A 19947-nucleotide genomic window follows, 5' to 3' on the forward strand; every position below is an offset into this window, starting at 1 on the left:
TAAACAATTGAGGTCTTTTTTTTTTTTTTTTTTTTTTTTTAATATAGAACAGAATGACAACAGAGAGAAAACGTAAGTGTAGCAACGGTGAAATCCGTTTAGCCACCAAAACCGACTTTTTTTTTTTTAGTGGCACGCACGCACCCGTTTGTTTGTTTGGTTGACACCATTTTCACGCCAGTGCTCTTCTTTTCTTTATTTAGCGCTATTTATTTATTTTTTCTTATCCCTCCCCCGGTTTTTTTTTTTTATTTTTCGGAGGGCGTGTGGGGACTCTTTGAGATATAGGAGGGCCGACAAAAAGACTTGACGACGTGGGGGAAAAAAAAATGAAAACTAAAGTATACAAAAGATGAGAAAAACGTGGTGGCGGTAGTAGAAGTGAAGGAATGTAAAGTAGACGCATGCAAATGATTTCCCATTTGAGCATTTTCTTTCTAGCCGCTTTGAAATATCCCCGCGTTGAAAGACGGCCTCCAATCCAAGAAGAAACGCCCCGTTTTCAGGGGGAAAAAAAGAGTTGAACTAGGTCAGAGCTATCAAAAGCATCAAATGGATTTTCATGTTCCTTTCTGCATACAGTCTAGTGTTCAGTTCAATCTTCTTCACCGCCCTCTCTTTTTTGGGTTATGGTTCTGTGTGTGTGTGTCTGTGTCGGTACACGCTTAATATATTTTAAAAAAAGGGAAGAATCCATACAGCGTTAGACGGACAGTTGGGGCCATCATCAGCTGAGTCATCACCTATGGGAGCTTCCCTCCTTCAATCTACTAGACGGTCATCGTCTCTCGCATGAAAACCTTTTCACTGTATAGATATGTATATACTACCGAGCTATTTGGCTGCCAACCAACTGGCCACCCTCGTTCGCAATAACGGCCGTTGTCGTATCTTTTGTTAGTCAAAAATATGTCCTGATAGAAAGAGGGGAAAAAAAAAACACAATTTTTTGTACAAGTGATTTCCGCAAGGATGATCGTACCCTATTTTTGTTTGTTCTTGGTTAGTTTTTTTTTTTTTGGGGGGCTTTGAAATGGGGGGATTCGGGATTGACCCCATTTTCTGGGCAACTGACTTCATGTAGAGCTTCTTTTTTTTTTGCGATTCGTATTCGAATCGGTTTCAAGTGTGTGTGCATAAGTCGGTGTCGAGAGACTCGTTGTTGGCCCGTATCCAACTTGGAAGCTTCTTTCTTTAAAGTTTGACTACCGTTTTCTTCAGCCTCGTGTCAAATGTCTTGAAAAGAGATTTTCAAGAAGCTACAAAAGATTGATACGCGTTGCGAGGCTTTTGTTGCGGACTGCGGGCCATTCGGAATTGATTTTCATTCCAGAAAAGAAAAAAAAAAAATTCGAGAAAAGAGCGTTCATTGTGATTCGTTTCTAGAATTAGCTACTAAACTTGCTAATTTTACATGTGCGTGTGTGGTCCTGCTTAAGCATAAAACTAACGAGATCTCTCTCCGTCCATCCAGTTGGTTCGTTTCAAAACGCTAACTAGCTTCCTGCTGCTGTTGTTGCTTTTGGTTACTTAACTAACAAGGTTTCCATCGTCGTAGTCGCTACAACCACTAAATAAGTTTTCCTTCTTTTATTTATTTTTTTTTGCTCCCTTCCACTGACAAATTATACACAGCGGGTTGGTCGGGTGGAAAGTTTAGCCACTTGGTTTTGTTTTTTTCCGGGGAGGGGGTTCAATTCCGTTGCCGTCTCTTCGTTTGCCAAATGAGAAAAAGAAAAAAAAAAAAGGGGGACGGAAGGGCGGGGCACGTTTGTAGAGTAAACCGTTTGCGGCCGTGTTTTGTTTTTCTTTGGGAGTCGGTTCCATTTCGAGATTCGAGCGTCGACAGTGTCCAGACGGAATCGATTCCACGCGACCCACACAGACACAGACACACACGGCCATAACGATAACTTGTTCATTTGCTATTTTTATACCCGACGACTCGCGTTTCCCGCCAGACGGGAAATCTGTTCACGATAAAAAAATAAAAAAAAATTAGCGAGAGACTGCCGTGTGTCTGCGAATAGAAGATCGCGCGCCAAGAATTTTTTTTTTTTTTTATTGGATACCGACGCTATGGAATTGTCCGTTATTTTAGATGCGCGGAAATCCCTACCGATTGGTCCCTCCATCCCGAAACGGGTGGTTCTATAGAAAAGGAATTTTTGTATGGGTAGGGTAAAGCGTAGGAGGAATGAGAAATTGCAAATGGAATTACCGGAACGGATGTCACGATCGACTTCCGCTTTGGTTCGTTTCCAAACTTTTTTTTTTTTTTTGATTCTTTTTTTCTTTCTTCGAATCGCTTTTCGTTCACTACAAAGGAAATCAAGTTCATGTTTCACTCGCGCTTTTCTGGCCGTGAACGGCAAAGAAGAAAGGGGGGGTAGCGTGTGTCATGTCAATCCCAAGGCGAGATGGAAGATCAATTGAATCACCGAAATCTCGCAGTGATGATTAAAAAGTAGCGAGGGGAAAAGAAAAAGAAAAACGAATGAATTTGGAGTGCGTTAAAAGCGGAAAGAGTTTCAGCAAGGAGTCATTTGGCAGGAGTTGGTCGGAGTTCCCGTGAGGGTCCTGTCGTCGCTAATTAATGAGCACTGACCTCTTTCCCTCCTGACCACGACACTTTTCACGATGGCGGAGGGAGTTGGTTATCTGAAACAGGGGCGAAAAGTCTCGCTTCAAACTATAGCATATCGATTCTGAAAAACAAAGTAAAGAGGGGGAACTACAGTGCGGGATCGTAACGCGAGTTGCCGCACGCCTTTTCCATGTTTCTGTCCCAAAACTCCCGTCTCTCCTCCTCCTTCTCTCGAGGTCTTTTCTTTTAAAGTGTCTGACTGATATCCGAAAGGCCTCTAGCAAAAAAGAAAGTCATTCACTTGATGAAATCTATTCCGTCACTGTCAACTCTATCCTACTGGGATTCTATGCAGCCTGAACTAAAATGGGATTTATTTTTATTTTGTTATTATTTGATATGAAATAAGATGCTTGATAAATGTAGGTCATTGTTGACATTTTCGCTTTAAGATCAACGAAAATGACCGGATTTGGGGCTGGAATGGTGAAATATCAATTCGTTATCTTTTCTTTTTCTTTCCATCGCTTTGTTTGTGGCAATAATCTTTTGAACGATATTACGCGATGTGAGTGCTCATCATGTAACATGCTCATATCTCCTGACGTAACTAAAAAAAAAAATAACACGTGGACGATTAGAAGGGAGCCATACACACAACGGCCGCTATTCCTCTGTTCTGAATGATTTATGAGATGTTGGCGTGTCGTCGTTTCTCATCGACTTTGTATGCTCAAATATCTAACGCTAAAGTTACCCGCACGAAAAGGGGTGCGCAGCACGAAGGGGTCGGGGTGGGTAAAGGATTTAAATAATTCAAAGCGCGTGAAATAAAAAGAAAATATTTCGTCGATGATGAAACTTACTTTTGTGTAGCGTAGAAGAGCGACTATGGTAATAAAGTTGCCCGGGACGCCAATCAGCGTGAAAAGGACGCAAGCGCCAACGGCGAAATGCAGCACTTCGTCTGGATATTCGGTAAATAGCGGCTGGACGCTGTCGTCTGTTACCGTTGACAAAGGCGTGGTCATTGTAGAATTTCGATCCGTCGAGTCCAAACTTGTGGCTCCATCAGTCACCAAAGCCATGGCCGTCGCCGACCAATTAGAGTTCATCCACAGCAACACTTCCATTATTTATTTATTTATTTTTTATTGTTTTTTTTTTGAAACGTCTTTGATTTATTTGAGAGATCGGCTTGAACTTTTTCGTTTTCCGCGCTTTCAATGTGTTTGTTCAGTCGACAAAGTGCGCTACCCTGTTTGAGAAAATCAAAAAGAAAAATGCAGTTTTTTTTTTTTTGAAAGATAAAAGCTGGAAAAATAGGAAAAGAAGAGCAAACGAAGAAAGAGAATCGAAACAAATGACAGGGAAAGAAATCACCGAGAAACAACAGCATAGTAGCAATCTAGTGGGGGTTGTGGGTCTTTCTATTACCTCGTTGCTAACGATGCTCATCGATTATTCATCAAAAGGGAGGAAGGAAGAAGAAAAAAAAAAATGGCGTTTAAACTTCGATATTAGCGGAATATTAAGTAACGTAGCGAATCCGCAAGTTAAAGAGCAAAACTACCTCATTAACCCAGTGGCTTTTATTCTTAAGTATTGAGGGATTTCTCTGGTCTTCATACCGATTGAATAATGCATTGAAACAGTAGAGGAACAGCATCCATTCGAATAGAAGAAAAACAAAAACAAAAAGGGAAAGTGAAACTAAACGTCAAGGTTTTTGGCCAGTTGACTATTCTGGAAGCCAATGCGTAACGATTTTTTTCACTCTCTCTTTTTCTACATGACCGCCCCAAATGTGTGATTATTTGATTTGTCTACGGTTTACCAGCGATGCGATTTTTTTGGAGAAAGTTGGATCACAAAAAAAAAAACAGATTTGCGATATGAAATGCGCCCCATTTTCTCTGTACCGTACACGTTTTCATTTGTAAAACTGGAAAAAGGCGGAACTTAATTTTTCTTTTTTCTCAATCGTGCACCGTCTCTTTCTATGCGCCCTTCGTTCACAGTGGGGGGAATATAAATAAATAAAGGGGAAATCCAATCATTTTTGGCTGGGCACACACAGGTCAAAAGTATTTGGCACGAGTCACAGAATGTTGTAGGGAGTCGAGTTCGTCCTTCAACCGATTGACAGACAATGACAATAAAGACAAACAGCTCTACAGTTCACGTATATATATATATACTACTAGATACTACTAGTATACTATAGCAGTCTAGTAGAACGTAAATCAATCGCACGACATCCAAATCGTAAATGTAAGAGATCTGGAAGGGATGGAGGGAAAGAACAAAAAAAAAAAAAGTTGGGGGAAATAAATAGAGGCTAGAAAGAGAGAGACATTAATTGAGAAATATGGGGACTATATTTTTCTAGCCCATTTCCAAACATCCGGAATGATAGGCTTTTTCTTTCTTCCGTCTGTTTGTTATCATCAGATAAATAATAATAAAACTGGAAAAAAGAAAATGGCAAAAGATTCAAGCGCCGCATGTTTTTATTGATAACGTCCCAATAGACAAGTTTTAAAAAATAATAATAATTTAATTTGCTTCTGAAGTTGCAAGGGGCGGAAGAAAAAAAAAAAAGTGTAGGCAAATAAGATTAGGTGGTTCCATTTACCGCATGATGATTGAACCGTCAAGTCCATGCCCGACCAAATCCGCAGGTTTCGTGACTGAAAGGAGCTGATGAGGGGGTGGGGGGGAGCAATAACAATAAGTCTCTTTCGAGGCGTAATTTGTTTTTAAAAATTTCTAAAGGAAATTTGTGAATAGGGAGGCGATGAACTTTCTATGCTATTCCGGTCCGGAAGCCAATTATTTACTCTTTTTTTTTTTTTTTTTTTCAGCCTCCAGTTCTTCTTCGGGCAAAAATTCACGCACGGCTGAAGAGCACGGTACTTATTAAAAAAACACAAGTAGTTTCCACTTTTTTGTTTTGTTTTTGTTTTTTTAAAATCACAATCCAAGTTCAATTCCCGTCCGCCCCTCCCCCATAAAAAGGAAGAAGGTTTTTTTCCTTTTCTTTTCTGTTCAGTTCACGTGTTTTTCCTTTAAACACACGTCTCCTTTTTCTTCCTTTTCCTTTTGTTTCTTTTCATTTGTTTGAAAAGAAGTTTGGAAAACAACAAGATAGCTATATGCCCAACTCGTGTGTTCACGAAATTTGTTTGCTCGCTGCAAGTGCCCGCGTTCGGTTGACGTGAACAGCTCGGACTACGGCGTGAGACTGGGGCCTTTTCCAGGTCACCCGTTTCCTTACATATATATAGAGTCGCCTCGTTTTTCGTGTGCGCTAGCGCCGCGTATAACTCTCTCTTTCCATCGTGCACACCGTCTTGTTTTTTTTTTTGTTTTTCTGTTTCACGCTAGAGAATTTCCTTCGCGGCGTTCAAGGCAATTTTTTTTGTTTGTTTACCCTCTACCGATTCTTTTTTGTTTTTTTTTGTTTTTTTTTCGTTTGTTTAAAAATGTTTCTCTTAAATTGAGGGAAAATCAAAATTGACTTTCGCGTTTGTTTCAAAGCAACACATGGTTGCCGAAACTTGCAGATGAAATCGAGCAGTGCGTCCGACTAATTTTTTAAAAAGATTATTTCTCCCTTCTGTGATCGGGAAAAGAGAAGAAAAGTAAAAGTCGACGTTGTTGGCTCCATCTTTTGAACGTTTAATGAAACGAATTTTCTTTTTTTGGGCGGGCGGGGTCGAATTGCATAAGAATGTGTTGAGAAAAGAAAAATTTCTCTTTCTCTATCGTTTCTTTTTCTGGTTGAACGGAAACTATTGACGTCACAATCTGCCCCTTTTTTTTAAATTTTCTTATTTTTAACGACAAAGGTCCATTTTAAAAGTATATTTTTATACACATGTGTATGAATCTGCGCAAACAGTGTTATTCATTCCAACTAATATAGTTCAACATATTGTGTCCACTTTTGGAACTGCGGGGGAGGAAATCACGTGCCCCGTCTCGTACAGCTATAAATCACCCACATTTTCTTTTTCTTTCTGGGCTCGTTATTATAGCGGCAGCTAGAGAACCATGTAATATATTACTATTTGATACCAGAGAGTCGTTGGTACGAAATGTTTGGATCTATTCGGGCGGAAGGCGCCTTAAAAATCGAGGCTTGCTGTAAGCCTCGCCCACCGCCGTCCTCCCTATTTCTCGTACATTTATCAATAATGCAACATTTCAACGGACTAGAGGCAAGCCCGTGGTAGCTAGTTGCAACAATCCCATTCTTCTTCGTCGTCTTCTAATTGACTGCCTTCAAATCCGATTCATCTGTTGCCCGACGCCGCGAAAATCCAATATTCCTGCCTTTTATATACCATATGTGTTACTATATACTATACGTTAAGAGTGACTGACGCTTGACCCGCAAGACGAATGAGCTTTTGCATTTTCTTTTCTTTTCTTTCGATTCCCGTTCACTTATTTTGATTGAATCCACGCGTTGATTCCTTTTTTTTATTTTTATTTCTTTTTGTTTCTCTTCTTCTTTGCTTCCCTTTTGTTTTTTTCCTTTTTAATTCAGCCTAGAGATCGGAGCGGCGTTGATTGTAGCAGTCTTAATAGTGACAGCTGTTTCTGTCGGTCCGTCGTAGTCGGCCAAATAATCTGACAATCCAAATCCATCCGACTGAGCTTTCGGTTTTTGATCAAAGCCGTGAAGTAATAACAAAAGCAGTTACTTAACTTACATTCTTGGATTACAAAGCGCATCGGCAGATCGTAGGGCATAGTTTGATTGAATGTGTCGTGACGTAATTGTCTGATGATTCACGACGTCGTTTCGTTGGGCCGACTGTCCGTCGCTTCGCCACGAGAACAAGAAAATTAAAAGAATAAGCCGCAGTTGTAAAGCAAGCCCTTAATCGAATTACATCAGTTTCCTTTAGTCCATTGGCTTTTTGTGTGTGTGTGTGTGTGTGTGTGTCTCCGCTTTAGCCGAATTAACTGCGACCCAACTGCCTAACTGGGCCATTTAATAACAAGTTCTTTCTTTGTTCTGCCAACTAGAAGATAACTACATTTGACTCGGGATTTACACAAACAGCTGACTTTTGTCTTTGACATTTTACAAATTCGGACTTTTTTCTTTATTTTTATTTTTATTAATTTTTTTTACAATTTAGCAGAGTAAGAAAGAAAACAAACACAAAATAGGAGCGTGATTTTTTTATTTTTCTAATGGCTGGCAGGACACACGTTTCCCGTCGGAACCTCACGCGGGACCGCAAAAATCTAAAGCCACCGACTGCACACAGTCACACACACATCCTGTTCTGATACGTGTGTTTGTGTGTTGCCTTTGTAAGTACACGGAAACAGGGATGTACAACGAAACAGCGACGAGGAGAGAGATTTGGATTTCAAGATCGAATTTGTTTTTTTGTTTTTTTGGTTTCTTCTTTTCCAGTAAGTTTTTGATTTCAAGTGGCAGAGGAAGAGGCGGGTTCAAAAGTGACGCTTAGACACACACACACACAGATGTACAATGGCAAACACACACACACACATCGCAGTTCAGAGTTGGGGTGTTTTCAGTTTTAATTGGATCGTCAGTGATGTCTGACTGTGCGTCAACGGCAGCAACTTGTTCGGATTAGATACAATCAGCGAATTTCGGATTGGAATCCGCTTGAAGACGAAAAAAAAAACAATCGGATTAAAGTAAAAAGGAATCAAATTATTTATTTATTTATTATTTTCGGACACTGGAATTCATTGAAAGGTATTTTGCAATCGCCTTTCCATATTGTAGTGGGGTGAGTTTTCAGAACGGCTGAATTCAAATTGAAGGGATTATCTTTAGTGTTTTGGGGTTGCTTTGAATAAGCGAATCGGGCGAAATAAAACGAGGACGTTGAGCGGTGCATTATCGATTGTGAAAACACAATAACCAAAAACCTCGTTATGCGAATCTGAACGAAAGTCGCAGTGAATTATTGTTAGAAGTAACCACGTCGTCGTCGAGTTTGCTTGACAATAAAAAAGGAAAAGTGAGACAAGAAAACAAAAAATTTTTTTTGAAGGATCAAGTCGTCACGTCAGATTCGTTAACGAGATTTCGTTTTTTGTTTTTCTTTTCTTCAACCGTTTGCCCCCCCTTTTATTTTTGTTGTTGTTGCGAGGTCTCCCATTGGATTTGTTCTTTTGCTATTCGGAGTAGGGATCGCTTATTCAAGAGACCCCGGGTAAAATCCGCCGGATAAAATGGCATGGTTATTTTTCTGTCAGTTTCGTACGTAAGACGGCGAAGAAAATTTTGGGAACGTCGTCGCATTTTCATCGTGATGGATGTCGTTTCATCTTTTTCTTTCGTAGTATTTTTTTGTTTTTCCCCTTTTTTTTTATGTAAAAAAAAAAATATTGCTCTTAGCATCCGCCCTCCAGCTGGCGCGTTTCTCAACTCGGAGTTCCTCTCTTTCTGGCACCCTCTTCATCCCACTCTGGTCCCGTCCACTTTACAATGTTTCATTGATGATTTATGCGCCCGATCGCATTGAATAACACTCCCTTCTCTCTCTCTCTCTTTCTCTCTTTCCGTTACATATATACATGTTTGGATCCGCATCCTTTTGGACACGCTGATGGATTAGGATGGAGCTCGTGGCCGACAGCTGCAGCCACTTGAACGGTACCAACGATCTGCTGATGTTGATGGCGGTCCAGCACAACGGCCATCGTCGTATTAACACGAACACCAGCGCCAATAACTCGTTTATTTACAACGATATTTTCCTAAGCAGGTAACTATGCAAAGTTTGGCTTTTTTTTCTTTTTCTTTTGTCGTTAGTCAAAGTTGTTGCATCGCAAACTTTTGCTTGTGTGGGGGAGTCATCCGACCCCGCAGCGCATTTCGAAAAGGAAACGGAAGTTGGCATCCAAGTAAGCTACCCCTTGTCGCCATTCTCCTTACCGAAAGTTTATTTTATTTTTTTAAAACTTTCGCAGTAAAGAAGTAAATACAAAATTGAACATAAAGAAGGAGGGATCATGCGCGCACGCCATCTGTGATGCTCGCACACGTTTTTTTTTTTTTTATTATTATTATTTGATTTAAGCTATTTTGTGGTACATGCCACCGAGCGAAAACTTTCGATATTTGTTCGTGTAAAACGCGGTTGCCTATGACAACTTTGGGCCCCCAGTCAAATCAAACTTTCTTGAAGCTCCGTCTTTTTCATTCAAGGAATTCCGCTGCCGCCTCTTTGTCGTTGAAATTGTTGCTATCGAAACTAATTCGAATGAAATTTCCGTCTTGTCTGCAGGTCGTCTTTAGGATTGAGGCGCTTCTCGGGTGTCATGACCATCTTCATTATTATGATGGGAGTATTGGGTAACGCGTTAACTATTGCAGCGCTAATTAAAAGCCCGAAAATACGCAATCTAACGGTGGCCTTCATCACCAGGTCTGTTATTCCCTTTTTTTTTAAATTATCGTTCATTATTAAATTTAGGTTATTATTCTATCCATGTTTTAACTCTGTCCTCGCATTAAAAATATCCTTCGAACCGTGACAAGTGCATCTTACCCAAGTCAAGAAAGAAAGAAAAGAAAATCATTCCAAAAATCTGTAAAAGACGTAAAATGTTGAGTGAACCATTTCCTCTCGTTTTAAATGTCCCTATAAATCGTTGGCTTCGGTCGGCCGAGAATGTTGTGTGTGTGTGTGTACATCACGGGTTTGTTGACGTCTTTGGCCGACAGCTTTAATGGCAAGAGGGTAAAAACAAGAAGGGAGAAAAGGAAAAAAACAAAAAACAAAAACTGACTTTCGAATGATTATTCATCTCTCGTGTTTCTTTGCTCTACTGTGCTTTATAAAGGATCATTAAAGCTTCTAGCTAGTCCCGAGCGCCCCCATTCGTTATTAGCCGCTCGGGCGCACATACAAGCCCTACCGTACAACCCTATACGTATATCGCCTGCGAAATATAAATAAAACATGCTTGATGGGTTGTAGCCCCCCTTCTTTTCCGTGCTCGTCACGAATGAAGAAGAAGGAAACACCCACCTAAGAAAAGAAAGAAAATTTATATATATATATAAAGTCTCTTTATTATAGGCTTGACGTATAATAAGCCAGTCCCTTTTTTTTTATTTGATGGACGACTACTATCGATCTTGATGATGATGTTGAATGAAATTTTGTTTTTTTTTTCATGTTTGGTCGGTTGCTGCATCTGAAGTTTGTGCGTGGCGGATTTGAGCTTCTGCGTTCTGGTAATGCCGTTCACCGCCTACCGATTCCTCAACGATCGCAATTACTTTGGAGACGAAGACATCATGTGCGTCAGTACGTATACAGTCTGAATCATTTAAGCCTCGTCTTTTCGTGCAGAATTCTCAGTGAATCCCCCCCACTGCAAACCATTGTTGTATTATGCTTAAGCTTTTCTTGCAGGATGAAGATTGTGTACGACTGTTTTATTCATTTCTCAACTCTTTTTTTCTTTCTTTCTTTTAATATATTTCCTTGATGGACGTGGACACGACCGAAACTAGTCTTCCCATTGGTTCAATACGCCAATGTCGGTGTTTCTTTACTCTCCATCGCCATGATCACCATTAACAGGTTAGTTTGTTCATCTCTTTAGTTGCTGTCATTGCAAATTGATGTAGATATTCTGAGGCGTGTGCATCTTTTGACGTTCGTCACGATCCCCACCTGTGCGTGCATTGCGCACGGTCGATATAATGCGAAAAACTATTTATTCGCGAAGCAGTTATACGATTCAAGTTCGAACAAACGTAACTAGGAGTTGCCAATTTAGTAATTAGGTTTATACAAGTCTAGTTACACTATTGTGTTTTTTCTTCTTTTTTGTGGCCAATTTTGTTTTGGGTTAAAAGGAAAACCCATAAAGATTTCGGAAAGAAAAGAGAAACTCCTTTTCCTCCATTGTACTGATTTCAGAGGAGGAATGGATTCTTTGCGAGTTTCACACTGCAATAATCCCTTTCCCTCAGCAACCGAAATAAAAAAATAAAAAATGGCAGAATAAAAAGCTCTGATGGATTTTCTGGTTAGAGGAGAAAAAGGACCCGACGCCCTTTGCTGAACAACAGCAACAACAAAAAAAAGGAAGTCCGTCTGGTTGCGATCGGAATCGATTACAATCGCAGACTTCTAGGAATAACAGGCGGGGATCACGTACCTTTTTTTTTTGGGGGGGGGGTTGCGTCCGTTTCTATGCTCACCAACTGATGGCTTCGCGTCTAGTGTACAGCCCTCGAGAAAATTAGATTGACAAAGGCAAGAGAAACCCCCATGTTCAACTCGTTCTAAAAAAAAAAATGGCTTTTCTTCGAAGAACGAAGCAGCTGTAGCGTAGAGTTTAATCGACCTACAAGTTCTGATTAGAATTGTCGTTCAATGTTGTTATGTTTACTGGCGTTTAAATTCAACCTTCATGCCCATACGTTGAGAACGTCCTTTCTCGGCAATACTTCCTTTCCCACTTCCACTTGGGACGGCCTATTATTGATCGGTATGTATAACAAATGTGAAATGACAAGGCAATAGGATAAATCTAGAAGACGAGCAAGTCGTGGCAATTTTTTCCTTTTTTTTTTCTATTTTTATTTATTGAGAAGAAGAAGAAAAACGTCACAGACACCACCGAAGGGAGGGGGGTAACACATGGGATTAACGAGCGTTCAGTCACTTCCTCCCATCCCCCCATTTTCTTTTGTTTGATATCACCGTTGATACGATTTTCGCAGGCCGTGGCGTACGCTTTTATTGCCTCGACGTGGGCCAGTCTCTAACGCGAGTATCTCTCTTTTGAGCATCTATATAGCTTTTTATTTTACTGGGCCGTGGAGAAATGTTATTAAAAATAGAATAACATCCATTCTTTTGTTTTCTTCTTTTCTATATATATATTTTTTTTGTGGGGGGTGTGTCTTCCTGTAACAGCGGTGAGAATCAGATCGGAAGATACGTGGACATCTCTCGTGGGAAGTGTCTCAATTGTCTACGTGCGCTTTGTTGTTCATCATTCGTGCGTTTGCGTGTAACGCTAATCGAGAATCCCGATTAAAAAACTACTCAATTTGCCAGTAGAATGGCTCGTCTGACTTAATCCGTCAAACCTTTGCATTGTGGATAGGCGAGCGGTCTAGTAATTACTGGAACGCGAGATGTGAGAATTTTGCCAACAAAAAGACCCAAGAATCTGAATCTCGTTGCAACTATTTCCCTAAAAACGCACATTTTTAACGTTGATTTGTGTGTGTTGGGCTTGTTTTTGTTTAAGGTTCGTGATGATTGCCTACCCACACATGTACAAGAAGATTTACACTCGACGGAGCGTCGCCGGTATGGTTGCCTTCTCGTGGATTTTCTCTTTTCTGACGTTGATGCCCACCTTGACCAGTCGATGGGGTATGTTGACGTCATCTATTAAAAGGCTTTATAACATTGGCACGTATCACATAGTACTAGTAGTATTTTTGCCCCCCCTTTTTTGTTGTTGTTGTTGTTGAACATATTTGGCGGGGCGGAATAGACGAGTATATATATATATTTTTTCCCCCTTTTTCTTGTAATGCAGGAGGAATAGCTAAACTAGAAAAGTATGTTTAAATATATATGATGACGTGCATTGGCTGCCGAAAAAGGAAAAAAAAGTGGGGACGGTAGTAGTTGTTTTCTAGGGGAGGCAACAACAAAAAAAGAAAGAAAAATGTAAGCTTTTGTGTGCGGGGGTGGTGTGAATAATAACTGTCGACAGCGTTCGTGCACTCGGTGCAGATGCGGTAAAGGGTGAAAGAGAAAATAAAAAGCGAACGAACAAAAAAAAAAAAAAGAAATAAGAATTTGTGACGGGCCGAGAAGAATGGACCATAGTTTTGCCACGCACCCAAAAGCTCGGAAACGGGAGGTCTTTTTCAATGGAAAAAGAGAGAGAGAGAGAAAGAGAGTTGGGCGGTATATCTACCAAGCGTCTGCGACTCGTATCATTTTTCAACGTCAACCGCAGGCCGGATCTTTTTTTTTTTTTTCTCCTTTTCTTCCGCCTTCGCAGTTGTAATCTTTTATTTATACTTTTTTTTTTGTGTATTTGTTTTGCTCTCTATTACGATGAAAAGTTTGTGTTCAATTGATCGATTCAGACTTAACCCTTTATACCCGCCTTTGGTTCTAAGAATAACAAGCTAGAAAACACTGACGTCACGAATCTATCTACGCCAATTACGTCCCGCGTACCTCCAGCCAATAAAAGAAACACAGTGGGATGGATTGGGTTGCGACCTTCTTCTCAAATTGGCCTCAAAACTCTAGAAAAGAAAACAATAGATTTCTTCCTTAAACGCCTCTCCTTCTAACTGATGCTATAGAATTTCTAATAATGCAGAAAAAAAAAAAAAAATGTTGAGACGTAACAAGATTTTTTAAAAATGTGCCCAGGGAAATTTGGTTTCGATACTTGCCTGGGCTCGTGTTCCATCATCGGGTCTAAAGGACCGAAAACGACCTTGTTCCTGATCGGATTCCTAACACCCTGTCTAGCCATTGTTATCTGCTATGCTGGTATCTTCTGGACCGTGAACAAGTGAGATTTCCCAATCTTATATCACCCCCCCCACCCCTTTTTTTTGTTCGTTTTCTTTTCTTATTCTGATACAATTGGGTGTGGTTGACCTTTCCTCCAGGTCGAGAACGAGAGTCCAGGGACATGCGGCAACGACTACGGCGACGACTACGGCGACTCCTGGTCGCACTGGAAGCGATTGGCGTCTGACTAAAATGATCCTCATCATTTTCGTTTCGTTTATTGTCTGCTACTTGCCAACAGCCATTATCAAGATTGTCGACAAGAAAGTGGAACGAGCCGGTAAGTCGATGGCCATTTACGTCTTTCTTTTCTTTTCTTCTTTAGTCAAACGATCGCGACGGAAGATAACGAGTTTTCTTTTGTTTGTTTTTTTGTTTCGTTTTTTTTTTTAATCGAATTTGCGTTCATTTGCATATTTTCACAATAAAAGACGCTCACGTCATCAGCTACGTTCTCATCTATTTATCGGCCTGTATTAACCCAATAATCTACGTGACGATGAACCGCCAGTTTAGACAGGCGTACAAAGATCTTCTCTTTTGCACCGGGTGGACGCCGGATACGAAACATTGCACCAATAGCGCGTCGGGTAAAACATAAATTATTATTTTTTTAAATCCGATTTTATGCGAGGGAGGGGATTAAAAAAAAAAAAATACTATTTTTATTCTCGCCTAGAAAGGCATGCACGGCGTAGCCAACAGGACGGCCAGCTCGAATGCTTCCGTAGCGGTAATGGCCGTGCATCATCCGGATCCTGACCGAGTTCTTGCCAAGAGTAAACGAACCTCTAGCAATCCAGTTGACATTCCTCTCAACCGATTGAGCAACGCCTGTTGATCAGCACATAACATACAAGTCGTATGTATACAGTCATTCATTCAAAGCCTTATGCTTTTGTCTTGTTTTGTTTTAATTCGATCTTACAATTTATTCGGTTTAGTTTTTAGTTTAATCTCATTTTTTTTTCTTCTGTTTTTATGGGTTTTTTTGTTTTTTTTTATGATAAGTTATGGCCATGGGGTAGAGAAATTTGTGTCATGTTAAAATGTCGTAATTGGTCATTTCCTTATAGAGAACTCCGCGCAATTTTATTTTTGTTTGTTTTCCTCGCGCGATTTTCCATGTCCTTATTTTTTCGTTAAAACAAAATCCTGGCCGTATTATTTGACGTTTTGACGGGCTAAATAAAGGAACAAAGATGTGACGTTTCCCATGCCAGCGTTTATTACTCGAGTTATCCGTGTGTGCGTGCACCGATCACGAAAAGAGGCCAATACCGTTTGCCATTAATTTTTTTTCCTCTCTCTCGCTGAATCCTTGGAAAAACGAGAAAATCAATCGTCCATTTTTAAAAGGATGTGGAGAACCCGACTGAAATGGGTGGCCTAGTTTGATGTCCGTGCGTGATCCTATAACAGCGACTCGTGTTTGATATCAAATGTAAGAAATGATCCCCGTGATAGCGTCGGTGAAGTGCCTCGTCGTTTCATTTCTCCCCTCTCCGAATTCGGGGGCGAAAAAAAGAAAAACGGTCGTGAAAGGATTTGCACGCAAATCCTGCACGATAATGGCAAGCCATTTTTCACAGACACCTTTCCCGTCTCGTCTGCTGGATATTTACAATCATCTTTTCTTTTTCTTGTTTTTTTTTTATCCGCCTTACTTTTTCCTATCCAGCTATCCAACTGCAATGGGTTGCAACATTGAGAACGTTTCTCGCGAATCCCTCTTTCCCATAGGCCATTTAAATGCTACCCCAATTATGTCGCTTAGTGAGGTGGAAATGTAACGTGAACGTTCGGAATTCGGGTACGATTTCACGTCGCGCGTGCTGTTACTTGCTTTTCATGTTTAACTGTGTTCATCTATTGGCCCGTTACGTTAGCGTATTAGTAGGGGGGGGGAAGTTTAATTCCTAATTAAAAATTGTGAAGAGGTTTTATTGAAATAATTCAAGCAAAAATGTTTTTTGTGCGCAATTTGTGCAAACTTTTATAAATTTATCCCAAATAGTTTAGAAATGAAAAAACGAAATTTTTGCGTCAAACCACAATATTGCGTGCTTGGTATTCATCAATTTACTTTCTGGTATGCATATAATTTTTAAAAAATATTAGTTTTATAGAAAATTTGTCCTCTATTGAACTGTAACAATGGATTTTTAATCAATTATAAAAATTAAAAAAAATTTTTTTTTAAAAAAACCCGGGTTGGGGCAAGTTGATACATTGCAAATGGGGCATGTCGCATAGGCATTATACATGCATATGTATAGTACAGGCCTGCAAAGTCAGATGTAAGCGAATTTTTGCTAGATATGACTTATGGGAACAGTGGTATGCATTGAGCAAAATTTGGCACATTTTAGGTGTTTCACTTTATACGATGTTCACCTGGAAATGTTTGCCTGAATTATGTACATTTTTTTTTTTTTTTGCATTTAAGGCTATTTAATCTTTATGTAAGTTATTTTTTTTTTTTTTTTTTTTCCTTAAAAAAAATTTTGGTTTTTTTTATTTTAATTTTATTCTAGTTTGTTTACAACATCAACATTTCACTGAAATCCGTATTTGAATACATGGGCCCAAATTTCCCCCTTCCCCTCTAATTTTTCCCTTTTTTTTGGGGTTTTTGGTATTTTTTTTTTTTTTTTAACTATTCATATAAATTCTTCAACGTAGATCAAATTAAAAAATAGCACGAGAAAGCTGGTTACTGACTTTCCTTTACAATTTTTGGGTGTCAAAAATGAAAAAATTAGAAAAAAAAAAAAAAAAAAAAATTTTCCAACCCCCCCCCCCCCCTACAACAAGTCGGCGAATCCAGTTTGAATGCACTCAAGTTGCTGTCCGTTTGTCTAATGTCCGTCTAATTGTAGATTTAAAGCCAAGGACATTTTAAATGCGACGATGCCATTTGATTGAAGAATTCCTGGGCTTGTAGCTCTCGTTTGAACAGACGTATTCATAACACGACCGAGCACTCGACGCCCTATTTTCGTCGAAATGAAGCATACAGCGCGACATCAAAGACTTTGCTTATTAATGTCTCAAGCGTGATTTAACTCGCATGCAAAGGCTAAATAGTTTGTGGGTGATCCTGTTATTCCCAGGAACGCTTCAGTAGCAAAAGTATGTTTGTTTTTTTGGTCTTTTTGGGGTTTTTTTTTAAATATTTTAATAACCCGGTGTTTAATTTGAACTTTCCTAGCAACTGTTCAATCGTGGATTCTACTTGCTTGAGTATTACTGTGATTATTCATTTTGATCGTGGCCTAATGGAGAACTTCTTTTCAATGTTTTAGTATTCCCCTCTCGAGTTCTCGGATTCGTGTGAAATGAATGATGGAGATAAAACTTGGCTGTCGCACCTCACTTTGGCACGCAAAAGTGCCCCGTATTGATTTTTTTATTCCTCCTTTAGATTCACGAGGAATGGTCTGGAAAATCGCGATTCCGCGAAATCAAATCATTCTAGTTGCACAGAAGTCTGAATTTTACAGCGTGTGCATTTATTTCCACTGTTTCGCCACTTTGCAGTCGTTGTAGCAAAACGAACGAAAGTTGTTTTGCGAAATGTCAAGCTTTACAGTTTCTGTCGTTTGAAAACAAAAACAAGTCTTTTGTTGTTGTAAATTTAGAAAGCAATTCAGGCGCCAGAGGTAGAATGCAAATGACCTTTTATACCCAAATGAATTCACGTTAAACTTTTCTTTCAACTCCATAGACGCGGCGACCTTTTGTTTTTAGTGCAGCAGCAGCCCATTAGTTAGTTGGGCATCATCACATCGTGTAATGGCTTTTTGTTTCTTTTCCAAGAAATGCCATCACGTCATTGGCTGTCAATTCTTGAAAAGACATTAACGTAAGTAGACCGTGTATTTGTTTTCTATTTTAGTGTCGGCAGTTGTGCGCGTATCGTTTCTCTAAAACTTTTGAAATGCGCATGTTGCAGGGTGCATCGCTCTTTACGTTCAGTGTCTTGGAAGTTTCTTCTTTGTAAACGCTGCAGGTTTAACTGTCTATGAATGTCAGTTATTCATGGTGCTGTACACACGTGTAGAGATGCAAGTCATGCATGTCTACATGAAACGGTACGATCAGCATGCCTGTTACTACTAACATGGAGAGTTCGTTTCTCATTAGAGCCATCATCTGTACAGAAACAGACTCGCAAGAAGACGTCGATAAGAAGATTTGGACATGCATTTAGTGCATTATCAATTAATTGGGTAAAGCACCATTTCTAAGCATCTCAAACGTTCCCTTTTCTCCAGGATTATGATTCATTTGTCAGTTATCGTTGAGTAGGAACATTGTGGAAACGTGTGTAAGACGCTTTAAAGATCAGTTGCTCTGCACATTATATAGTCATGTAATTGTCTCTTTTTAGGATGGCGACAAGCTGTAGAAGAAAGAAAGTTAGATACGCGTATATAAAAAAAGAATTGATCTTCCAATTCGAACAGTTCTAAAAAAAACTACCAAGGATCGCTGTTCATGGCGGCTGGCAATGTACAGGTAAGAAGGAAGCCCAACAACATCTATTTATTTTTTGTTACGCATATTTTTTTTCCAGTTCTTTTGGCCAAGAAATTCTAGGTTTTCGTTACTTATTGTTACGATTCGTAAATTATTTGACGCCTCTAGAGCTTTTGAAACTAAGGCTCCATATCAGAGAGAATTACTTGTGACACGTGGCTTCTTCATCCACATCAAAGTTATCTCTCCCAAGAGTACGGTCGCTTCTGGCGCCTATGAAACGTACGCGATATAACCATCCACGGAAAGCGGTCACGTCCAAGAAAAAGACGGTGAAGTGCATGTCTGACTGATGGGAGGCAGAAACTATACACACAGTTTATAGACGCAGCAAGTAATGTTGAAGTCTTGATTCCTACGTATCCAGCCATGGCCACGTTATTTCTGTAACTTGGCGTTTTCATTCTACGCCTATAACTGGTAGTTGGAGTCCAGATGAGCATTTTCATCCGGAAGTGCACAAGGTACGAAATGTTTTCTGATGGATTGTAGTCATCGTGACGAGTATTGATTTGAAAAGCATACGATTGCGAATCTGTGCGAATCGCAGACTGCATCGATGTGAAAATCATTGAAATCGTCTTGCAACTGATGTGCTACATTTATTCAAGCAGAATTTTTCTTTTTAGTTTTTACACGACATTAAAGGGGAAATGCAGATTGTCTGACGTTGCTGTGAAAAGTTGCCTAAACGTTTGAACTTGTACCTATTTTTTGTTTTTATGTCTTTGTCTCTGTTTGTTTTTTGTATTTATTTCAAAAACCAGCGGTCCCCCGTAAAAATGAAGTATGTTTTCGTGATCCTCGTTACATTACAAACCGAAAACATGTATTTTAAATGATATCTAAAATTTGTCAAAAAATGAAAAGTGGGAAGGCTATACCCTTCCCACTTTTGTCAAAATCCGCAAAAAATGACATCTCTTGGAATTCCATGTAAATCACGCATTATAATAATAATTTAACGCTGATTTAGAAAAAGTAATTTCTTTTCTCCTCAAATCAGCAGTTTTTTAACCATCGAAATTTAATTGACTGTAGCGCAATGTATTTGTTCATCCGTTTTTCAATAATCATTTTTCAATGTAATCTCAAATGTGAAAATAAATTTAGTTTTCGTGATCATCTTTCAGTTTTCAACCTAAATCTTTACAGTTTGTTATGTCCACTTAAAAGCAAAACAAAACAAAACAAAAACAGTTTTTGGTCCTTCTTTTTAAT

General features: G+C 39.5%; 2 protein-coding genes and 2 long non-coding RNA genes across 20 annotated transcripts in view; 2 read left to right on the top strand and 2 right to left on the bottom strand.

Annotated features, from left to right (window-relative positions):
- The window catches only part of LOC116929051 (G-protein coupled receptor moody), a 21576-nt gene extending 15744 nt beyond the window's left edge, over window positions 1–5832 (bottom strand). The window contains exons 1-2 of one of the 2 annotated variants that reach the window (XM_032936199.2): window positions 5226–5832; window positions 3454–3845 (exon numbers count right to left, since the gene is read on the bottom strand). In XM_032936199.2, the coding sequence (XP_032792090.2) occupies window positions 3454–3720 (267 nt within the window). In that variant the 5' untranslated portion in view covers window positions 3721–3845; window positions 5226–5832. Of the gene's footprint in view, window positions 1–3453; window positions 3846–4024; window positions 4556–5225 lie in introns of those variants that run through there. The other variant, XM_032936200.2, reaches the window with a different exon arrangement.
- Window positions 1–15389, top strand: part of LOC116929056 (G-protein coupled receptor moody) — a 17414-nt gene extending 2025 nt beyond the window's left edge. Inside the window, exons 1-10 of one of the 7 annotated variants that reach the window (XM_045178014.1) lie at window positions 5485–5502; window positions 9214–9363; window positions 9886–10026; window positions 10808–10914; window positions 11124–11193; window positions 12881–13008; window positions 14035–14179; window positions 14280–14461; window positions 14613–14771; window positions 14865–15389. In XM_045178014.1, the coding sequence (XP_045033949.1) occupies window positions 9215–9363; window positions 9886–10026; window positions 10808–10914; window positions 11124–11193; window positions 12881–13008; window positions 14035–14179; window positions 14280–14461; window positions 14613–14771; window positions 14865–15022 (1239 nt within the window). In that variant the 5' untranslated portion in view covers window positions 5485–5502; window position 9214 and the 3' untranslated portion in view covers window positions 15023–15389. Of the gene's footprint in view, window positions 1–5484; window positions 5503–8124; window positions 8380–9174; window positions 9364–9885; window positions 10027–10807; window positions 10915–11123; window positions 11194–12880; window positions 13009–14034; window positions 14180–14279; window positions 14462–14612; window positions 14772–14860 lie in introns of those variants that run through there. The other 6 variants (XM_045178012.1, XM_045178010.1, XM_045178013.1 and 3 more) reach the window with 6 other exon arrangements.
- Window positions 16–3447, bottom strand: LOC116929109. The gene is made up of 2 exons (XR_004397618.2): window positions 2073–3447; window positions 16–1970 (listed from the first exon to the last, which is right to left on the bottom strand). It is a non-coding gene; the product is annotated as an uncharacterized LOC116929109 (long non-coding RNA).
- A 1602-nt stretch (window positions 15390–16991) lies between the features above and the next one.
- On the top strand, window positions 16992–19851 carry LOC123475390. 10 transcript variants are annotated; one of them, XR_006650427.1, is made up of 6 exons: window positions 16992–17316; window positions 17396–17427; window positions 17490–17846; window positions 17912–18049; window positions 18140–18514; window positions 18578–19851. It is a non-coding gene; the product is annotated as an uncharacterized LOC123475390 (long non-coding RNA). The 10 variants fall into 10 exon arrangements; XR_006650422.1 differs by having other exon boundaries at window positions 16992–17846; window positions 18578–19190; window positions 19356–19851; XR_006650424.1 differs by having other exon boundaries at window positions 16992–17846; window positions 18578–18705; window positions 18764–19851.
- Window positions 19852–19947: the final 96 nt, after the last annotated feature.

The sequence above is a fragment of the Daphnia magna genome, linkage group LG8, assembly GCF_020631705.1.
Source record: "Daphnia magna isolate NIES linkage group LG8, ASM2063170v1.1, whole genome shotgun sequence".
NCBI lineage: Eukaryota > Metazoa > Arthropoda > Branchiopoda > Diplostraca > Daphniidae > Daphnia > Daphnia magna.